Below are 20,501 nucleotides of genomic sequence, written 5' to 3' on the forward strand. Positions count from 1 at the left end.
CCGGCGGGGCGGCGGGGGGCAGGCAGCCTCCGCCGCCGGGCTCGGCCGGGGCGGCGACCCCCGGGGGTCTGGGCTCGCTCACGGCGGCCGCCCCCGGTGGCGGCGGCGCCTGCTTGGCCCGCATCTTCTCCCGCTTGGCTTTCCACTCCTCCAGAAAGTCCGTGGTGCTGCCCCCGGCGCCCCGGTAGCCGCCGGTCGCCATGTTCCCGGCGGGGTCGGCTCGGTGGTGGTGGCGGCAGCGCCCCGGCAGCACCTCCGCCGCCGCCCGCCCCGAGGCGGCTCTGCCGCCGCCCGCCGACGAGAGGGGCCCGGCGGGGCGGGCGAGACGGGGGCGGGGAGGGAGGCTCGGCGGACGGCGAACACCCTGCGGGGAACAAAAGGGGGGCCGTCAGGCGTCCCGCTGCCAGCCCGTCCTCGCCCTGCCTCCCGCCCCGGCCGCCGGGGGCGGCTCCCCCTGGGCCCCCCTCGCCCTCCGCCGGCCCCGACGCCCTCCCTGCCTCCCTCCCTGGCTGCCGGGAGCGGAGCCGCCCGGCGCTCACCTCCCTCCCTGCCGCCCGGCGGGGCCGCGGCTCCGTGCCTCGCTCGGTGCCTCGCTCGCTGCCGGCCCCAGGTGAGCGGCACCGCCTCCCGCCGGCCCGGAAGGCGCGGCCCCGGGGCGGCCCCGGCTCCCCCTTCCCCTCCCCTCGGCCAGAGCCCGGGCAGGGCAGGGCCGGGAGCTGCCGGCAGGACACCCGCGGGACGACGGCACCTGCCCGGGGCTCCCCCGGGGCCGCGGCCGTCGGGCCGGGGCTGTAAAAGCCGCCCGGGAGCCGCCCGCGGGACGCTCGGTCCGGGCTGTGTCTGGAAGTCGCCGCTGTCACCCTGCGTGCGCTTCGTCCTGCCTCGCGTACCGGGGAGTGAAGGACGGGGCTGGCGCTGCCGTCCCCGCAGGTCCGGAGCAAGGTGCAGAGGCACGGGCAGCCCGGCCGTGCCCAGCCGGCAGCACCGCTCGCGGCTGCTCGCCGCTTTTTTCTGACTTAGAAGTGTAATGCTGAGCCCGGCCGTGTGGTTAATAAAAGTCCTTACGAGTTTAGAGTGTAAACTTTTGAAAAGGTTTTGGTTTCTTTTTTTCAGAAACGGTACAAATGCTATAAATGCAGGTTAAAAATTCCTGTCAAAATGGGGCCCCAGATCACAGAACTGTAGGGGTTGAAGGGACCTCAAGAGATCATCGGATCCAACCCCCCCTGCCAAAGCAGGTTCCTCAGAGCAGGCTGCCCAGGTAGGCGTCCAGATGGGCCTTGAATATCTCCAGAGAAGGAGACTCCACAACCTCCCTGGGCAGCCTGTTCCAGTGCTCCGTCACTCACACCGTGAAGAAGTTCTTTTGCATGTCGGTGCCTGGTGGGAGGCTGCCGGTGCCCTACAGCGTACATAGCAGGCTTTGTCCCCGTTCCTGCATGAGCCTTGCGCCGCTGCCTGTTTGCTGCCTGTTCCCTGCAGTGGTGGGCACTGCCTCACAGAATCACACACACATACACTGAATCGCTGAGGCTGGCAGGGCCCTCTGGGGTCCACCAGGCCCAAGCCCTGCCCCAGCAGGGCCACCCAGAGCAGGCTGCCCAGGGCCACATCCAGGCGACTTTTGAAGATCTCCAAGGAGGAGACCCCACAGCCTCTCTGGCCAGCCTGTGCCACTGCTCCGTCACCCACACAGAAAAGATGTGCTGCCTGGTGTTCAGAGGGAACCTCCTGTGTCTCACCTCACCAACCGCTGGTGCCCAGCTGGTGATCATTCATTTACTTGGATATTTCACTTAGCTTGTATCTGATTTCTGCTCTGGTTTGGGCTTAGGGCTTTTCATGGGAAGGCAGTTGGTTTTGAAGGAGTTTGTGTGTCTGTAGAGATGGAAGTTCAGATACCTGCATCCCCAGCGCTGACTAAACCTCTCATCTTTCAGGCTAACAGTAAAGCCCAAACCAAAACAGGTTAATGGTTCCGAGTTATGCTGGAAAGCTGTCAGTAGGCAGAAGAATAGATGTTGAAAATACAGGTCTCTACTCCTTAATGCTCAGCAGTAGAAAACTATTGAAGTTGATTATATTTCTATTTGTAGATCAAGCATTTAATGAAGCATTGACTTAATCTTGACTCAGCTAGCTCTCACCTAAAGAAAACATACTTACCTTCACATTCATCTAGAGAGTTTTAGAAAGCTATTGAGCTGTATTTTAGAAAACACAATTTAGAAAAAGGATCCTTAGTGTGAATTCTTGCCTGCAAAGTACTTTTCCCATTGTCAGACTCTTCCTCTTATAGACTCTTCCTCTCACATGATGAAGAGCTGTCCTTGAGAGAATCACGTAGCTGTCACCAGCATTTCCACCCTTGCCATTGCTCCCCATGAGCAGCCCATCTGGCTAAAAATGTGTAAAAATAATGTAACAAAGTCATTATTAGTAATATGTTGTGTATATGGAGAAACACAGCAATGTATTTCAGTTTGAGGGTTCCCTCAGCTCACCGTCACCCAGGTCTTCCTGTGAGGCTTGGGCAGCATCTCACCTGCCCACCTCTCCTGTGGGTTGAGCACTGCAGCTGGGCTTTAGCTGCATCTGCCATTGCTGTTAGATTTATTGCTTCTATCTTCTGTAAAAAAAAAACGTTGGGTTTTTGTTGTTGTTTTGTTTTTTTCAGTGCCAAAAAGGCTTTGTGTTCCTTACGTCTGTTATATATTAACAGGAGTTATGTTGTGGTGAGTGAGGTTGGGCTTGAGTGCCCAAAACAAAAATGCTGACTGTCAGACGTTTGCATCTCAATAAGGTTGTCTGTGCTGGAGAGCTTTCAGGGATAAAGTCCCAAATAGTTTAAGTATCACGCTGCATGTTTTCCTCCGCCACAACTGAGAACAGCTGAGTAGGTTGCAAACAGCACTTTTCTCTTTTCTTAAAAAAAAAAAAAAAAAAAAAAAAAATCTCGAGGATATTCTTAAGGCCTAGAAATACAATTCATTTTATTAGCTACGTTTTAAGCTGGCATGATGACAAGGGTCCCTAAGCCCTAAAATATTGTTTTTTATATATTCATTATCATGGAACGAGATTTTCCCCTAGAGGTAAAATTACCATCAGGATTTGGTAGGATGATCTTGATCTCCTTTGCCAGGCAAAAACCAAACGCTTTGTCTTTTCAATTTAGAATTAAAGATAAAAATAAAAATAAAGGCATTTATTCCTAAAATCTTGAGGAAATGAAGTGCCTTGTGGGATTGGGCACATTAAAGCTGGTTCCTTTTTTATAAGGTTGCGAGTTGTTTCAGATTTTTGTGACTTCTGCTAGAGATCCAACCAATTATCCAACGTTATTAAGGTTCTGTGTACAAACTTATCTGAGCCATAATTTTTATGAAGTGGCATTTTTCAAGGGCTGGAAAATAAAATAGAGAACGCATTAATGTATTACCAGATGAGCAAATTAAGGACAACATCCAAACTCCTGGCCAATGTCTGTTTTCCTGCTGTCCCCAGGCTCCTGCTTAGTGTTTGTTGTACCTGCTGATGCCCGTATGCTCTCCACAGAAACACTCCCTCCTTCCTCAGCATCTTCAGAAGCCCTCCTGAAAATCTTTGCAGAGACTGCTGCATTTCCCTGCCTGTCTTTTGAAAACACACTCTTCCTTCCATTCCCAAATTTACCCCAGCTGCATCTGTCTTACCTGAGCACCCCCAAAGCTGCCGCTCAGTGCGCCTTCCTGGTGTGCCTTCCTCTCCTCCCCTCTGAAGTCCACTCAGCCAACAGGCTTCGTGCTGCTTCTGCCAGCACAAATTTGTCAGTCCCCTGCTTGCTCTGCCTGCTCCATCACTCTTCCAAAATTTATCCAGCTCTCTCCAGCACAGTCCCATTAAACCTCCCCTCTCTGCTGCTTTGCATTTCACCTGCTGGATAATCCTCATCCACACCACTTTGTACCCCAGCTAACCTATCTAATTCAGTGAAGTCTTACTGCTATCTTTTCACGGAAATACATGCTTCTTTTTTATCCATAGAATTTCAAATGCCTTCTCTTTAAATCTTTCCCACTAAATGACTTACTGCAACTCCTCTCTGTATTTCTGTAAAACCCCCAAATCTTCATGTAAAAGTAAAATGATCCTGCGACATAGCACTGCTGCCCATCTTGAGTCTTCTTTTAACCTTTTCTTGCTTATGCTTTCCCAGCCAATGCCCTGCCGTCCGGTGGCACTGCCTGCCTTCCTGCCTCAGATCGCTCACGCTGCCACAGACCACGTCCCTAGGATGAGGCAAGATACCGTGAAGTGCACTTTACCAGGATGTGTCTCCCTCCGTGCACTCTCCTGCTATTCCCAGTTACATCTCTAACAGAAGATTGTATCTCTGTCAGAAACAGCCGAAAGAGTTTTAAAACTTCGGTGGTGCTCCGCAGCCTTGACCACTGGCCTCTTCCCCCCATTTCAGAGGATTCATTTGTGGTGGATCCCAGTGAAGAAGCGAAGCTGTGAAGGATAACATGGAGACATTTCCCTTTGACTTCAGGACTGCAAAGTGATTGTATATTTTGTCTCTAACACATTTTCTATTTTAGGTATGTAGAGAGAGGTTTTATTTCTGTTTACATCCATACTGTTTGCTTTTCAAATTCTCTCTTAACCTTTGGTTATTCTCATCTTGCCTACCAACTTCTCTTAGCACTGGGTCTTGGTTGGTTTTGCCTTTTTGTCTAAATGTGGATAAACTGCTATCCCTTGCAATGTAACACAACTTTCTGCTACTTCTGAGCTGTACACGCTATCTAAATCTGAGAGGCTTAGCCCACCACCATGGATTTTTATTTCCTGAACTTTTCTTCCAGGTTTTAATTAAATTATTCTTTTTTTTTCCTCCTCACTGGAGCTTACTGCTGCAGAGCTAAACTTCTGGCAAGGTTTTCCTCTGTAAGGTTCTGACAGTTAGTGACGTTCTAGTCCCTGTGGTCAATGGTTTAGCTATATTACTTTGTTCTGTTTTTTGTCTGGAAACTCGTACAAATCTGACATTCCCTCTTTCTCTGAAATATCAACTCTATACTATTTGCTGTGTTACTGAATTGGATGCTTAAAACATTTTATTTTTTTTAAGTGCTAGGTCCCAATTTGAAATCTTGCATTCAATTGTAACAGAACTTTGTAAAATAGCTGGGTTCATCAGCAGCTATTAGCATTCAGGATCAGTCCTAGGGGTCACACCTTCTCGTCTGGTTTCTGTATGTGGCTTTACCATTCTTGAACTCTCTTATCATTTGACCATAAATAACTAAATAGTTTCTTCAGACCACGCAGTATCATCTCTTGCAGCAAAGTTCATTCATCGAACTGGTGGAGGCGTGCAGTGTGGAAAGAAAAATAAAATCTTACAGAAGGAAGTTTACTTGATTTTTGAAGTATTTCATTTTATAGTATGAGAAACTCATGCAGAGATTGCCATCTGTCTCCAGTTTGCAGTTGCTGGATAGGAATGACGGTAGAGATGACTTCAAAGGCTTGATAAGAATATTTTCTGCCACAGTTCACAATCGCTGCTTCTCGCGTTCGGCACTGTATGCTTTTCCTGCCTTACAGGAAAAAAGACCTATGGCTCTGTTTATCTTGCTGCTCCTCGCTATTTGTGATGAAGTTCAGTCAGCATAGCTTTGAAATAGTTTATTGAGCAACCACACTACCTCCTCTTCACTGTCAAAATAGGTGCTCTCTAGGGCCAGATCTGAACGGTGAACTGAGTGCGTATGCCCTAGAGCAACTTGCTGAGGACTTGGATGGAAAACAGACACAGAGTCAGAATGTTACGTGGTGAGGTATAAGAAGGTGGAGAAAAACCAAAGCTGACAAATCTTACAGTGTCCGGGGAAGAAGGGGGAAAAAGGTGAGCGCTCTTAGGCAGGCTAGGAATATGCTTGAGGACCAGTTTGCAAAAGGCATGGAAAAACTCCAAAACCCTGACAGCGAACCAGTAGGGGCAGGATATAGGATATGAGCATGATAAAAAAGAAGCACATAGAGGAGACGGTCTTTCCGTTCTGGCTCCACTTTCATGTTCCCTGTGAAGGAACCTAGGGAGGATCTCACAGAACGCTTCGTTATGGAGGATCCATCAAAATTAAAGTATTGAAAAGAAACAACACGAGTTGATAAAGTGAAAAATCACAAACTGCCAAGCTGAGGGGTGGTGACAAAGCAGTACATGGAATTAATTCAGTGTAGACGAATGTGAAGTGACTTAGGTTGGGAAAAATGTACTAAGGTGCCATCTGAGCATGTACCACCTTGGTGCTTAGGGACACGGTTTAGTGGGTGACATTGGTAGGAGGGTGATGGTTGGACCTGATGATCTTGGAGGTCTTTTCCAACCTTAATGATTCTATGATCTAGACATACCTGAGCAGTACTGAGTCTGTCAAACCAAAATGGTCCCCCAGAGTAGCCGTGCTCCCTCATAACAAGAATATCAGGGAGGCATTGGGTTTGGCTGCAGGATGGCTTATTAGTTCAGTCTCTACACTTGTGCTTCTGGGAATTAATAGAGGTGCTGTGGTATCCTTGCAGTCCCCCACAGGAGAGAGGGACCATGTAGTCTTCCGGACATGAGCTACCCTTAGATGCTTTCTGCAGTGTGTGCATGTGCACGTGGTGCTCTGCACTGCTCAGGGAGCCAGCTGGGCTGCCACCCGTACAGAGGGGCCGCCTGGTCACAAAGCTGTTGTGCCACCTCAGATAATATCTGTCACCCTGGCAATTCAGTGCTGGCTTACTTAGCCGTATGACCAAATAATATCATGGGTTTACATTACAGTTAAGATAACCTTAAGTTATCTGAATAATGCCACCTTTGTTGCTTTTTGTGTTACGTTTGATACGTTTCCAGACTGGATGTCAACATCTGATGACCTCCATTAGTGCTTAATGTAAAACTCTTTGTACACCAAGAAGCTTTTACCAGCACTGAAGGACTATCAGCACCAGCAGAGCCCATTCCCTCCTCTTAAAGACAGCAAGCTGTGAACAGACTTGCCTCTATACAGCTGATGCTCAGGGTAGGTGTAAAGCATTGGTCAACAGTTTCTGGTCCCTGCCAAAGACAATTCAGTCATTAGCGCCATGGCTCTTTCAGGGCTTTCTTTGAGCTAGCTCTTCGTTTGGCGATTACTTTTCTCTTGCACCACAGTATTTCTAGGACCCAGGGTTCTTCATACGACGGGCCATAAAGAAGTTGCCTTGTAGAAGGAATCAGGCAGATATTTCAGGAATTCAGTACTGGTTATTAGTAGCAATCATCTGGAAGTGTCCAAAACAAACACAAACAGCAATCAATCAATGGCCGTGACATATCAGGGAGTGTAAGCAGAGGAGGGGGAGCGGTGAAAAGAGTTCAGAGTCTTGCTAAGAAAGCAAACAAAATACAAAGGGAGAGAACAGCTTAAACAAGATAAAAATGAAATTTACTTTCTATTGTTAAAATTATGATGGTACTTTATGAAACTTTATGATACCTGTCTGTGCTATAAACATCTAGCGTGAAAGCCTCGGGCGGAACAACAAAACCTATGTGCCTCTATCATAACAATTTTATATAAACCAGTGTGGGCAATGCTTAAAAGTGAATTTTGAGTTTTGCTCATAATATACATTCTTTGCTATTTCAAGGTGCAAATTGCTAAGGCATTTAAGCAAGTTGTAAATATGTATTGAAAATAATTTTTAAGTTAAAGAATTACTTGGAAGAAGACAAGCTGCACACTTTGTCCTGCCCGCAAGCAAGTCCACAGCCAATGCTGGTTGTAAATTTTCCCCAAAGCAGCCACATTTCAATGGAAAAAGTGTAAGACTTTTAGCTGCTTTCAACCTGAATCTGTTTAGAGATATGACAGAGAAGACTAGGAACAAAGCCTATGAAAAATAATGCTGACTCCTGAGGAGGGCAGTAACTGGATTAAACAGGAACAGGTGACTTGTATGGCGCTTGGTTTATGGTAGGAGCACTCCCTTGGGTCAGAGAGAAACTGGAGTAGGTGGGAACTAAATGGCTTGGTAGAGGCATTCCTCATTCCTCCTGAGTAAAGATTAGATTATCAGGGGGAAAAAGATCCTGTGGTCAGGAAAGATTAATGGCATCTCTGAAACCATTAGGGATGTGTGCTTGTGAGAGGCTCAGGATAAGGAGGTGCGAGAAAAGGGGGAAGGGGCGGCAGGTAGCAGGGGTGGAGGGAGAGGACACCAAGTGTTGAGGCTGCAGAAGTTGTGGTCAGCAGAGAAGTTGATGGAAGATACCACGGTGGAACTATCAGCAAGAGAAGTAACCCATGGTCAGCTCTGAAGAGTGAGTGAAACAGCAAATGAGTAGAAAATGCAAGGACCAAGCAGAAGGGTGGGAGACAGCCTAGCGGGGCAGAGATTGGCAGGGACTACAAGAAGAACTGACTGAGGAGCGCTGGGAGCTGAATGCCCCGGGAGGGTCCCGGAGATCTGGGTGGTATACAGGAGCGGCTGAGGAGGCTGACAGCCGAGATGAGAAAAAGATGGAGTCAGTTTTCTCCAGAAGCTGTGGCATGTCGGTACGCTTGTAGGGACTTGTTAGCAAAACATGAAGGGAGTTCTTACGCTGGATGTCTGCGTGTAGCAATGCTGAGTGCCACTCCCCAGAAACTGTGGAAATTCAGAGTGCTTAAGGTCTCCGGGGCAGTGGCTTCTTGGATCTTTCGGTTATTGTGGCTATCACCCTGAACTGCAGAGAATGTAGCTCAAAGCTCTCTCCTGCACTCAGAAAAGGTATAAATGGTAGATTGAAAATGGGGCAGAACCCTGCCAATGCAGGGCTGAGGAGGAAAGGTGGAGGAGACTGGAGAATAATGTTAAAAGGAAAGTGAGCAGTGCTTGTGATATAATATACGTGTTTGCAAAGCAATGATCAGGGAGGAGACTGACTGAGGCAGAGGAAAAGGAGACTGGAGAGATACTGCAGTGTACACAGTGCTCTGGTTACAAAGCAAAGCCTGCAGGCAATGCACTTGCATGGTGGTCACACTGCAGTGGGGTTGGGCAAAGAGTTAATCTGCATTTGGCATTTCAGCCAAGTTCAGTGCTGCTATAAAACACAGGCTTGCCAACGCCTGATACGGAGGATTTTTTTTCCTTTTTTTAAAATTTTCCTTCCCCTCCTCCCCACTGGGCTCCAGCTGAGCCTTCCTGGGGTGCTTCGCACGTGCTGGCTCCCAGGCTACAGGGCAGCTGGCACAGCGCAGGGCACCGGTGCCAGTACCAATGCCAACACCAATGCCAACACCAATGCCAACACCAATGCCGAGCAGCTCCAGTGGGACCATGCCAACCAAATCCATTCCCCCAGGCTCACCGACCTGTCCCGAGGGGGCAGTTTCAGCCCAGCAGGCAGGCCGAGAGCTTTCCGCACCGTTCACCGTTTTTTTGGTACGAGGGGCGTGCATGGAGGCCTTGCAGTGCTCAGCCTAACTTCACGCCTCACTTAACTCGAGATTTCTGCCTCTCGCCCCGCTCCCTGCCTCAGCCCAGCTCTGGCTCGGCTCGCACGGAGGCAGAAGGACCTCGGGGCGCTGCCCCCAGGGAACAAGAGCGGGCAGCCCTGGAAACCCACCGCCAAACACCGGCCGGGTGCCCGAGGGCCGGGCCCGGGTCGCCCCTGACAGGGCAGCGAGGCCCGGCTGCCGCGGCCCCCGGGTGCCGCCTGCTGGCTGCCGGCACGGCCCGGCCCGGCCCCGCCCGGGGATTTTGAACGGGAGCGGATCGCTCCTCGTCGGTGCGGGGGGAGAAACAAGCGGCAGAAGCAGGCTGTCACGGAGCTCCGGCAGCCGAAGGAAGGGGTGGCTGCGGCTGAGTTAGCGGGCAGTCCGCACAACATGAAGCAGCACCGGCGGCTGCAGATTTGGTGGGAGGAAAGACTTGGTGTCCTGCTGCTTGCCGTAAAAACCTGAGGGGTGAGCTGACGGCAGCTGGAGCCGTGCCCGTGATAAGTGCAGTTCGTGCAAATGTGGATTTTTATTTTTTTTAAAACAAGTTCACTTTTCCGTTAAATCTTCTGTCTGGGCAGTGAGTACGCTGTGTCCCCACACATGTATTTTGTGCACCTTTTGCTAGGTGCGCCGGCAGGATGACGCCGTGCTCCTTTCCCTTGGAAGCCTCAGGGCGCGGGGCTGGGTGAGCCCCCCTGACAGCAGCAGCTTGATTTTAGCTGCAACGTATCCACTCCAAGTCAGGCCCGTCCTTTCCTGAGGCCAAGATATAGCCTGAAAACAAGGGCATGTGATGTAGGCACTGGTGAGGGCAACAGGACTGGCTCCCCGTCTGCTTTGGTAGGGGAGGGCTGGGGCTGGTGCAGCCACGGGCAGTGCTGGGGTCTCTGGGGTGCAGAGATGCTCCAGCACGAGGCCAGCAAAGTCTGCAGCCGCTTCTCATGGTATGGTTTGCTCCAGGGGCCATTCTGCCCAGCCCATCTCCCCGCTCAAAGGATGCCGTGTAGTGCAACAGGTGGAGCTCCCAAAGACAGCACCAAGGGTTCTTCTCCCCCGTTTTTTCTTTCTGTTTTTTCCCCTTTGCTATAAACGCTGGGAGGACCACACTGGAAGATGAATTGTGCTGCCCTGGCTAACTACTTCTGCTAAGCTTTAATAGGCTTGCGAAACAGATGGGTAGAACCCAACCAAGAAGGGTGAAATAATTAGGGTTGGAATGCGGGGCTTTTGTCCCTGCCATCATTATCCCTGGGCCAGATCAGAAACATTAGACATCCAACAGGTGATGTTTTCAGACGAAAAAACGAACAGTTCCTCCTTTCTCTAAAGGCTACATACTTTTGCTATCTAATCAGTAATACAGGCCAGGGAGGTGCTGACAAAAGTAAGAATAGCTGATGACTTCATCGGTGTGGCAGCAGCTCTCCCTTTAAAGTGTCAGCAATTCATTGTGGGGTTTTGAACTTTTTTTTTTTTTTTGGGGGGGGGGTATTAATTCTGTCTTTCATGCAGGAATCTGCAGTCACCTTTGGGACTGGTGTATTCTTTAAGTCTATGCCGAGGCAGAGCACTGCGACTGGAGCAGGGTACTTGCTGTCACTAACAGACCCCAACCGCTGCTCTTGCACTCAAAACAAATGTAAAGCAAATACCTCCAGTCACCAACGTTTTTTTTTTTCCCCTTGTTATTAGTGGCTTCGACCTAAGAACCCGAGGAAGCTGAATCACCATAGCTAAATGTTAACAATGTGTACATAATCATGCAGAGTAACAACTTCTGAAAAACTTCAGCAAATTGCCTCCTCTATCCCCGGCAGACAGACTGGCAATTCCTGCATGGGGAAAAAAACATAATTTCACAGAGATGATTATCAGGACTGTGAGAATACTGTTCTAAGATTGAAAGCCCTGTATTGGTTTGTTGTTGTTTTTTGTTTTGTAGAGTTAGAACAATCCTGTGGCAACAATTCTGTAAGCTTCTGGAGTTTTCTATTTAAGAACTCGCAGGCAGCCTGTTCTGGAAATTCTACGGAAGCTGCAGTAGAAATGAAGGATTAAGGTATTTCATAAGCCACTTAAAAAATAAACAATTGCAAAATTTAAGGAAAATAAAAAATTAAAAAAGAAAAAGCAACAACAAAACAAACATGGGAAAGCAACCCTCTACAAGGCAACTACAATTCTTTCTTTACCCTCTTTAAAATTAGGTTCCACAGCAACTCATATAAAGTTTGTATAGTTGTGTAGTTTTTCAAACTGTATGTTACCCAGTGATTTTGTCTTGCATTTTGCTGCGACAGTCTTCAGGACTGTAGCTGGAACTTAAATTTTATCTATAAAGCATTAACCTATCAGCCGCACAGTTGAAGTGTCAAAATTATCTACTGACCACACTGCATCCATCATGTGAAGCTGAAGAAGCTGAAGCTACCACTACAAGGGGAAAAAAACTCTCAGTGTCATCGAAAACAGAGCTGCCCACACCTTCCATATGGGACAGGCTTGAGGCCACAGCTGCAGCTCCCAGCACCCCAGGCTGCACTGCAGCGTGCCCAGTGGGATCGCTTCTGCTTCTGCCACAATACCACAAACGATGTGGCAGAGCCAACATGGGGCCAGCCCCTCTCCATAAGAGACAGCGTGCTACACAGGTAGGCACGACCTTGGGGTGTAGACAGGCTGCCTGTAAAGGAACTGTGAAGTGCCAGCTGCATACAGTCAAGCCACTTTCAGGATCACCCAGATCAAGTAAGAGGCAGTAATGATTACTTTCACCATTTCATTTAGAAAGAAATGACTAAAAGAGAAACGCCTCCTCCAAGCAGTATTACAAGCCAGCAGCGAGGCACAATTCATAGCATTGCTAACTTTGGACTATTTCCCTCTGTTGAGGAACTCAGATGTGATGGGGCACTAACTCTGGCTACCAACCAGTTTTGCTCTGACGTGCCCCCTACCCTTCTCCACACGCACCGCTGCAACTTCTGCCTTACAGCACCTGGCATCATGCCGTACTTCCTCACTACCTGCTCCTCTTTAGCACCAGAGATCTCCTGTCTATCATCTTACTCATCTTTTTGGCACTGAGTGGTGCCTTCGCTCTTGAATATAAACCTCACTGTTAAGTCAGATAGCAGAGATAGGAGTCACCTCATGTGGAGCCCGTTTCTGTATGATAAAGATGAAGGGAATAATTAAAATTTCTCCCTCAACGCACATCTCCCGACACAGGTACCTTCAGCTCCCCAAGAACATACTTTTCTCTCTTCTACAGGATGACCTGTATGTATTCACATTTTCTAGAAAGGAGAGAACACTTGCTCTAAGACCAGACCACCAAACAAACAGTGGCTTACAACTATGGAAGAGGGAAGATAAATATCCATTGTTTTAATGCTCATCTAAGCATAAAACAAAGTTTAGCATGGAGAGTAACACCAAGACTCTCATGTTTTGTATTTGGTGCTCAGCAAACAAACGCACCGATCTACACAAAGAGCTTCTCTGACACATTTAGCCAAAGTCTGGAAGTGGTGTATGGTAGGAATTGGGAAGGCCCAGAGGAAATTGTTCACGATAAGGGAGATGCGGTGGGTAAAAACACAGTTCTGTTTCCAGAGCCTCTTACTCTAAGTCCCGCAGCCCCTACAGACACACTTTCTCCATCCTCCCTGCAACCAGTGTTGCTTCCCCCATGTGTGCTCACCCCTCCTGTTGGGGTGACAGCTTCGCTACCAGCTGGGGGTGGTTCTCTGCATTCCCATTGCCTCTTCCTCTCCAGCACCAGCTACTTCCATGCTTCTGTCTGTTCTTGGTGTAAACTGTGGCACTTAAAGATCCCTTTCCACACTGGGACAAGTCCCCTGAAAAGCCGCTGTTTGGAATTACCATTTAAGCCATTAGTCATTTAAGCAAGCTTGCCGGAGTCAGCAGCCAGCAATAATGTGTTTCTCATAGGCAAACCATCGCCTATATAATAAAGTAGTCCCCTGCTACCATTTTGCCTCTGCGGTAGCATGATTTTCTGGGGGTATGTTTGGTTCGCAACACAGTCAGTACTGTAATGATGGTGACACAAGTTTAGCAATTGCTTTGTGAGATTCAGGTAATATTGCGTAAAAAATGGTTCTCAGATTCTGCACACATACAGGTTTATGTAAAACATAGAAACATTTGTCCAAGTTGTTACAGATTGCATAAATATGGCATTTTTACTGTTGCATTTTACAGATGTGCATGTACAACGATGTGCAAATAATCACAATTCAATTACAATCTTTGAAACGTACTTGAACTTGGCATCCAAGTAGCGCGATGAATGAAGAATGCCCACCGAAGAATTTAAATAGCAAACTTATAACATGGTTTAAATTCATAACAAGTTTCAATGACTTCTCAGTAAAACTTTCACACATTTAAAATAGTTTGTATTCATTTTATTTGTATATGTCAAAATACATTTTTTTTTTTCCAAAATAGTGGGTTTTGCAACTAGTTTCATGCAGATACAAGGTCTGCTCAGTACTACCAATAAAATCAATATAGCACAGTAGCCATTCATTTTTTAGATATAAAGAATAAATAACCTAAATATAAAACACTAAAATATTAGAAACACTTATTTAATCATTCACAGGCACCCAAACTTTACCAAATATAATCCAGAATATGCCTAACTGTCTTGTAACAGAACTCAATGCGTTGCAGCCATTCAAACTGTTCAATTCTTTGCTTATTTTCTGTTAGCATACGACAATGGAAGTTCCCTATGGTTCAGACCCACCTCTCATACAGATCAATTACAATAAGATATCTCCAACTATCTGTGTACCTTTAAAATCAAGAATCCTGAGCTTGGTAGTAAGAGCATAACCTTACATCTTCAAAAAACCAATCAACAGAGAGAGGACATCATGTCTTCCTTACCAAAACATATCCCACCCCCATAAAACTACCCTCCCCCCCAAGTAGGCAGTAGAACACAATGACCTTTTTAACTGAAGGGGTACAAATTCACATTTAATATAGTATACAATATAATCAATAATACAATAGCTACTACAAGCTTTACAATGTACAATTTGTTTTAATGGCTGATCTGTTCAGTGGTTTTAGGCAATAAACTATGTGCCAATAGGATGTTGTATCTTGAATGGTTTAGTGAAAATATAAAAGCTGTTTCTAACAAAAGCGATCTTCACTTGAGTACTTTTTTGTTTTTAAAGGCCACTGAAATGTATAAAATGGTCTGACATGATGGTGTTATCAAATTAGATGCCTTCTCACATGGCAACAACAGTGCATATAAACATTAATGTGAGTGTAATGGGTTATGTTTTTCAAATGATTTAGTAACATTACTTTGGCTAGCACAACAGTTTTGGACAGCACTCAGATAAATACAGGTATGTGAAATGTAGTGAAGCAGTTATATTTATGCAATTTTTATTATGGTGAACACTATCAAATGAAAAAAAAATGGGAAGAAAAGATAATAAAGTATTTTATATAGTTTAGACCTTTTGTAAAGATAGGGCTCCATACAATGTACAATGTCTAAATTCTTTATACCATAAAAATTAATGAACTTTGTTAAACACACTATTCTGGAGTAGCCTAATTTGCATTAACAGACATTTGCAATAGGGAAATATATTCAAGCATGCCACGTGGTGGTCTGAAAAATCAAACCAGTACACATTTATATATACAGCATCACTCAGTACCTGCTCAAATGAATGTGACGATTACAGGATCTAACATCTTTCACTACAAACTTTTTTTTTTTTTTAAAGTGACCAATAAAGGCAGAAAACAGGACTCTTAAAATAATTCTAGTTTCAACTGACTTTTAAAGCATTTTGTATAGGAAATAAATGCATATTGCACAAACAGTGAAAGCAAATGTTCCACCAAGCATCTCTGTTCCAGGTGGTTGGACAACACAAGTCTAGGTAGCTACACAGTTATGTAATTTAAAAGGGCGTGTGGTCTCTGCAAATGGTAAAGCTGTGAAAACACTGTACAAGAAAATCTGGTACATGAATAATTAGAAGGGAAAAAAAATCCAAACTTAAGATTTAAAGAAAAACTGAGTATAGAAAAAAACCTGGGAATTGTGGCACAACAAAAACATTATTGAGTAACTGTCTTCTGTGAGAGCTGAAAGCTTTTGTTGATGTAAAAGTGTTTATGTACAACTAAGGCTTACTGGTTAAATATCTGAGGCGTATCTGGCCTTGAACACTTTCCTTATTACGCTGTAGCTGTAAACAAGATTTCTCAGTCATTTTATCTTCTCAGCAGCTGCATTTTAACAGAAACAATGATCTTGATACAAAAAACACACAGGTAAGAGGGCGTTTTGGCAGGATATCTGAAAATGACAGTCTCCAAGGGATCTTCCCACACTTCCAGTGACTGCCATACTATGGTCCACTGGAGTTACTAGTGATGTGCAATACCGTTATTTGCTGCTGTAGTAAACCCTTTATTTTGAAAGTTTGCTTATAACTCTGATCAAGGCCCCATTTTCATCTTTTAGCCTCTGGTTGTCTGCCTTCAGGTCTGGTAGCATCTATCAAAAACGAAACACAATGGTTATTTGCAATTATACACTAAGTAAAAGCAACAAAACTAGACAAGCACTGGGGATAAAAATCTGTCTTCAGTATTTTGGCAGTTACTGTCCCCCTTCGTATCAGCAGTTCAGAAATTTCTCACCTTTTAGCACGATACAGTTAGGAGCTCTAGATTAGGGGTTTTCTTATGCTTGGTCTAGGTACGTTAAAACTAAGTGGTGCAGATGAGCAGCCTCTCCACAAAAGCATTTACAGTAGCATAAGGAAAGCAATTAAATGCTCCAGATTTCAGTGCAGAACAAAAAAAAATGTTAATTACTGACAGTTTAAAGAGGCTTGTCTATACTGCACTTGCGCGGTTTCAGAACAACATCCTGTGGCTAATTAAATCTACCACTGTGCTCTTGGATGATTTCATCCTGATCAGATACAGTGTGATTCAGCTTATTAACTCATTGCCTTTATCTTCCAATCACTGCCAAACTTGTGTTCAAGCGCACATCCTATAATTTGAGATCACATCCCCGAATAGCATGGCTCACACAAGATCAGATATTGAAACACCAGGCTGCATACTCGGGCACACAAGTTAGAAGATGGCAAGTTAAGTTTGCCACTGGAGATGGGTGACATACAAGCACAAAAGCTGGAAGGCAGAAGCCAAGTGAGGTGAGAATTGGACAGGATCAGACAGGAAAGAAGGACAAGTCGGTGCACAGAGGCTTGTACTGGTAGAACATAACTTGTCAGAGAAGCTAGAAGTAATTTCAGAAATTCTCAGCGTCTATGTTCACACACTGATAACAAACCACCTATAAAACTCATAGCTGCATTTTGTGTATGGTTTCGAGCAGCATGTTCACACAGGAGCTATCAGCCTATTCCTGCAGCGTGGTTATTCAGTAACCTCAGGTCCAAGAGCATACAAGAGGTCTAAGTCCAACTGATGACCTATGTAACAATGGCTACAGAATTGTTCATGATGAAATTTCCTTGCTACTAGTTTTGTTTTTGCTTTATCCAAACAAAAATTATACCTTTGACTCCGTGATACTCAGGACATTATTATGGAATAGAAGGAACTGTGAAGTTTTAAAATGTGGGGTTAATTAACCACGTGTTACACTGGAGGCTTCATTTACACATCTCCAAAGGATGCCTCAGATCCTCTCACAGAGAGGGACATGATGGTGTACTAGGGATGACTGAGGCTATAGGATCTCTAGTTTCTTTAACTGTAAATACCAGAGTATGTGAAACGAAGATCACAGGATAACGTAAGAGGAAAAACGATGGTCTCCACAGAATAATTCTGCTAACCTGGATTCCTACTCTACTCCACGGTGTGGCTTAGGGCAAGTCACCTAAACCAAGCTCTTCACAAGGAATCAAAGCTCTTTAATTCTACAGCTTCCATTACAGTCAAGCGAAAGCTGTGCTTTGAACATAAAGTGCTGTAAAACACTGATTACTTTCAAAAATCACGTCAACGTGTTTGAACTTGAGCAACACGAGTAATCATTTGACAATTTTCAAATGTTATCTGTGCTTTCTACGCTGTTAAATAGCCTATTATCACCACTTCTTATCATGTATATGCTATGAAGAGACGTTCATTTACTTTTTGAAAAACTTACAGTGCAATGAGAAAAATCACACACACGCAAAACCGTAAGAGTAAGAGGAAATAGTTTTGTGTTCTGTGAGTTTGGACAGTTAAATTAATGCTGCTATTGACTCAGTGAAATAGAGTGCCTTCAGGAGGAAAAAAGCAAAAAGCTATCCTAATATCCAAGGCAATTCTAATATATACACATATAGGGATCAAACGTTTTCTGTATTTTTCATTCTGACATCTTGATTTTGTGATCGCAGGTCAGTGTCTTATCTGGACAGTGGAGAAGGTCTGTTAGGAAAAGGAGGGCAAGAACCAACCTGGAGACTCCATCTAACCACCATACTGTGGGTTGAGATAAATGTGCTGTTTGGTCATATGCAGTTAACAGGCACGTGTACCATGCATTTCTGCATGCCCCTGTAATACTAGGATAAACCTACAGTTGCTCTGATGTGTATATGCAAACAATGAAATAACCATTTGTTTGGTAAAAGCAACCAACACCTTTCTTTCCTACTTTTCATTCTGTTACAGACTTCATACCAAAGATCCTGGGTGGAACCACAAAGCATTCATCTAGCTATGCACAAGGAAGCAATGGAGTCTGGCTTTGTTCTTGTCAATTGTGCATTTCAACAAGCGTCACCCTGTATGCCTTCCAGTGAAATCTCAAAGCAACTCCAGTTACTTCATAGTCCGCTTTCAGTTTAGTGACTAGGGAGCTACAGTCAATAATATGTAATACAAACAGGCAGACACAGAAATTGATATATTTTCTGGTGAACCATTTTAACAACAACAAAAAAACCAAAACACTGTTCAAATTTAGAGCTTTAACATAATCCAGTACCATTACATGCCTGCAAAGCTCTGTAGATTTTAATTCTGATTAAACTGATAAGTAGAATACGTATTAAGAAAATATTTTATCTTTTGTTATGAGTCTGCTAAAGAATAGGGGAAGCCTGGCAGGACACAAAAGGATTTGTAAGTAATAGGAAACTTATCAGGAAGGATAAGCTCAAGTAACATAAAATACTTCCCATCTATACTAATCCCGACATATAAATCCACATACAAAGCCCAGCCAAAGACATTATGCAATTTTCTTGGAGCAGTGCATTCCTATGGTACTCAGACTTCTTATGAGATGGTACCACATTCCTTTCATGTGCAAAGGCAGAAGAAAAAGCTTTTAATGAAATTCACTAAAATTACCATTACGTACTTTGAATTTTAATTTGCTTTTCACTAAATAATAGAGTAGCTTGCCTTGATGAGATTCTACAAATGCACTATCTGTAATATATTACTTTATGATACTACTTATACTACTTTTAATTATACTACTTTATAAGACTACTTATTATATTACTCTTGCCCATCTGTATTATATAACTAGATAATACAGATTATATATAATCTGTATTATATAACTAGATACTAACTTTGCAGTAGTGTAGCTGATCAAATAATTTTTCAATAATCACCTGATCTATGTGGAGCCAACTCAGTAGTAATGACTGCGTTTGCTGGAGGATACAAGAGCTTGTACCTATAAAACAGCTTTGTAAATTAATATTAGCGAAAGCTCACGAGCTCTTAAGGTACCTGTTCAGATTAATCAGGCACGCTGCTGTGGTTAATCTACAATTGTAATGTCAAGCCTCCCTGCTATGTTTCCACTGCTTGTCTTTCACTAGCCTAGCTCAAGCTCCACAACGATCTGCCTTTGAAAAATTCCCCTACAAAAAGGAATGCCGAATGGTTTTCTATGGTTAAGCCTGAAGTGGCTTAACATGGTTAAAGGAATGCCAGTACTAGCACAAAAAGATGGTATAGATGTGTGGCTGTGGACAGCAGTCCCTAGATTAAGGTCGGTTGTGTTGGAAACGCACGCTTAGCTGAAGCTGCTGTAAGACAAGATGCCCCAAAGGGACATCTCTCCCTTCTTCTGCAGCAATATGCTCCTGCTGCTTTCTGTGTGTTAGCTTGAGCAACACAGCCACGTTGGGGTGAGATGGATCAAGTCATAAAACTGATAAAGGGGTTTCTTTTCAGCCAGGTCACTGAGCTGACTTGACTCACTCAGCAAGGATCAACACAAGGGAACATTCAGGAATGCAGGGCCTGGACCAAGAACAACCTTTTTATCTGCATCCTATTGTTAGGTCAACTTCAGGAAGACATAAAGCCAAAGGATAAACTTGCTATTTATTTCATACCTCTGAGTGGGGAAAACCTGAGTTCTGACTGTGTGAGCAGAATGAAAAAAGTGTATGCTCATCTCCTTGCTTGTAAGAGAGAAGGGGGGTAAGCAAAGGGAAGCAGGTTAGCATGAGGCACTGTGCAGAATAAAAAATATTTTATTTTCATCTACAGATCTTAAAAGCTCACTGAAATGTCCACACCATGCAGTTGTTATATAAGAGGAGGAAAAAAGGCCAATAGATTTGGTCAATCTGACAGTCTAGGCAGGGTATTTTTGTGTCTGTGTTGTCCTTGCATGATAGGATTGTGGGTCCACAACTGGAATTCCTACACATACAGCAATATAAATCAGTAACCTTCGACTTAGTGCTAAAATTGGGTATTTTAGGCTTAGTCTAGATAAAAATATGGATTGTCCAGAACTGCACAGGAAGTTAGTATAGAAAGTATCAATTGACTTGAAAGTCTGATATGTTTTAACAGATGACAACTTTGGTCCCCTATACACAGTGCATCAGACAAATTTAAGAAACTAAGTTGCCAATGCAACTGTTCAGAAATGCACAGTACTGCAACCCT

At 44.9% G+C, this 20,501-nt stretch overlaps 2 protein-coding genes and 1 long non-coding RNA gene across 11 annotated transcripts in view; 1 reads left to right on the top strand and 2 right to left on the bottom strand.

The window, feature by feature from the left end:
• The window catches only part of PAWR (pro-apoptotic WT1 regulator), an 82,567-nt gene extending 82,137 nt beyond the window's left edge, over window positions 1–430 (bottom strand). Inside the window, exon 1 of the mRNA XM_035341041.1 lies at window positions 3–430. Coding sequence (XP_035196932.1) covers window positions 3–202 — 200 coding nt within the window. The 5' untranslated portion in view covers window positions 203–430. The remainder of the gene's footprint in view (window positions 1–2) is intronic.
• Window positions 431–2,838: 2,408 nt separating this feature from the next.
• LOC118171636 lies at window positions 2,839–19,633 on the top strand. The gene is made up of 3 exons (XR_004753290.1): window positions 2,839–2,851; window positions 6,287–6,289; window positions 19,495–19,633. It is a non-coding gene; the product is annotated as an uncharacterized LOC118171636 (long non-coding RNA).
• PPP1R12A (protein phosphatase 1 regulatory subunit 12A) overlaps window positions 13,647–20,501 on the bottom strand; it is a 126,094-nt gene continuing 119,239 nt past the window's right edge. For all 9 annotated transcript variants that reach the window (XM_035334857.1, XM_035334877.1, XM_035334824.1 and 6 more), the window contains one exon: window positions 13,647–16,089. Coding sequence is in view for 2 of the 9 variants with exons in the window: in XM_035334828.1 (XP_035190719.1) it covers window positions 16,003–16,089 (87 nt within the window). In the remaining 7 variants the exon portion in view is untranslated. The remainder of the gene's footprint in view (window positions 16,090–20,501) is intronic.

The sequence above is a fragment of the Oxyura jamaicensis genome, chromosome 1, assembly GCF_011077185.1.
Source record: "Oxyura jamaicensis isolate SHBP4307 breed ruddy duck chromosome 1, BPBGC_Ojam_1.0, whole genome shotgun sequence".
Lineage (NCBI taxonomy): Eukaryota > Metazoa > Chordata > Aves > Anseriformes > Anatidae > Oxyura > Oxyura jamaicensis.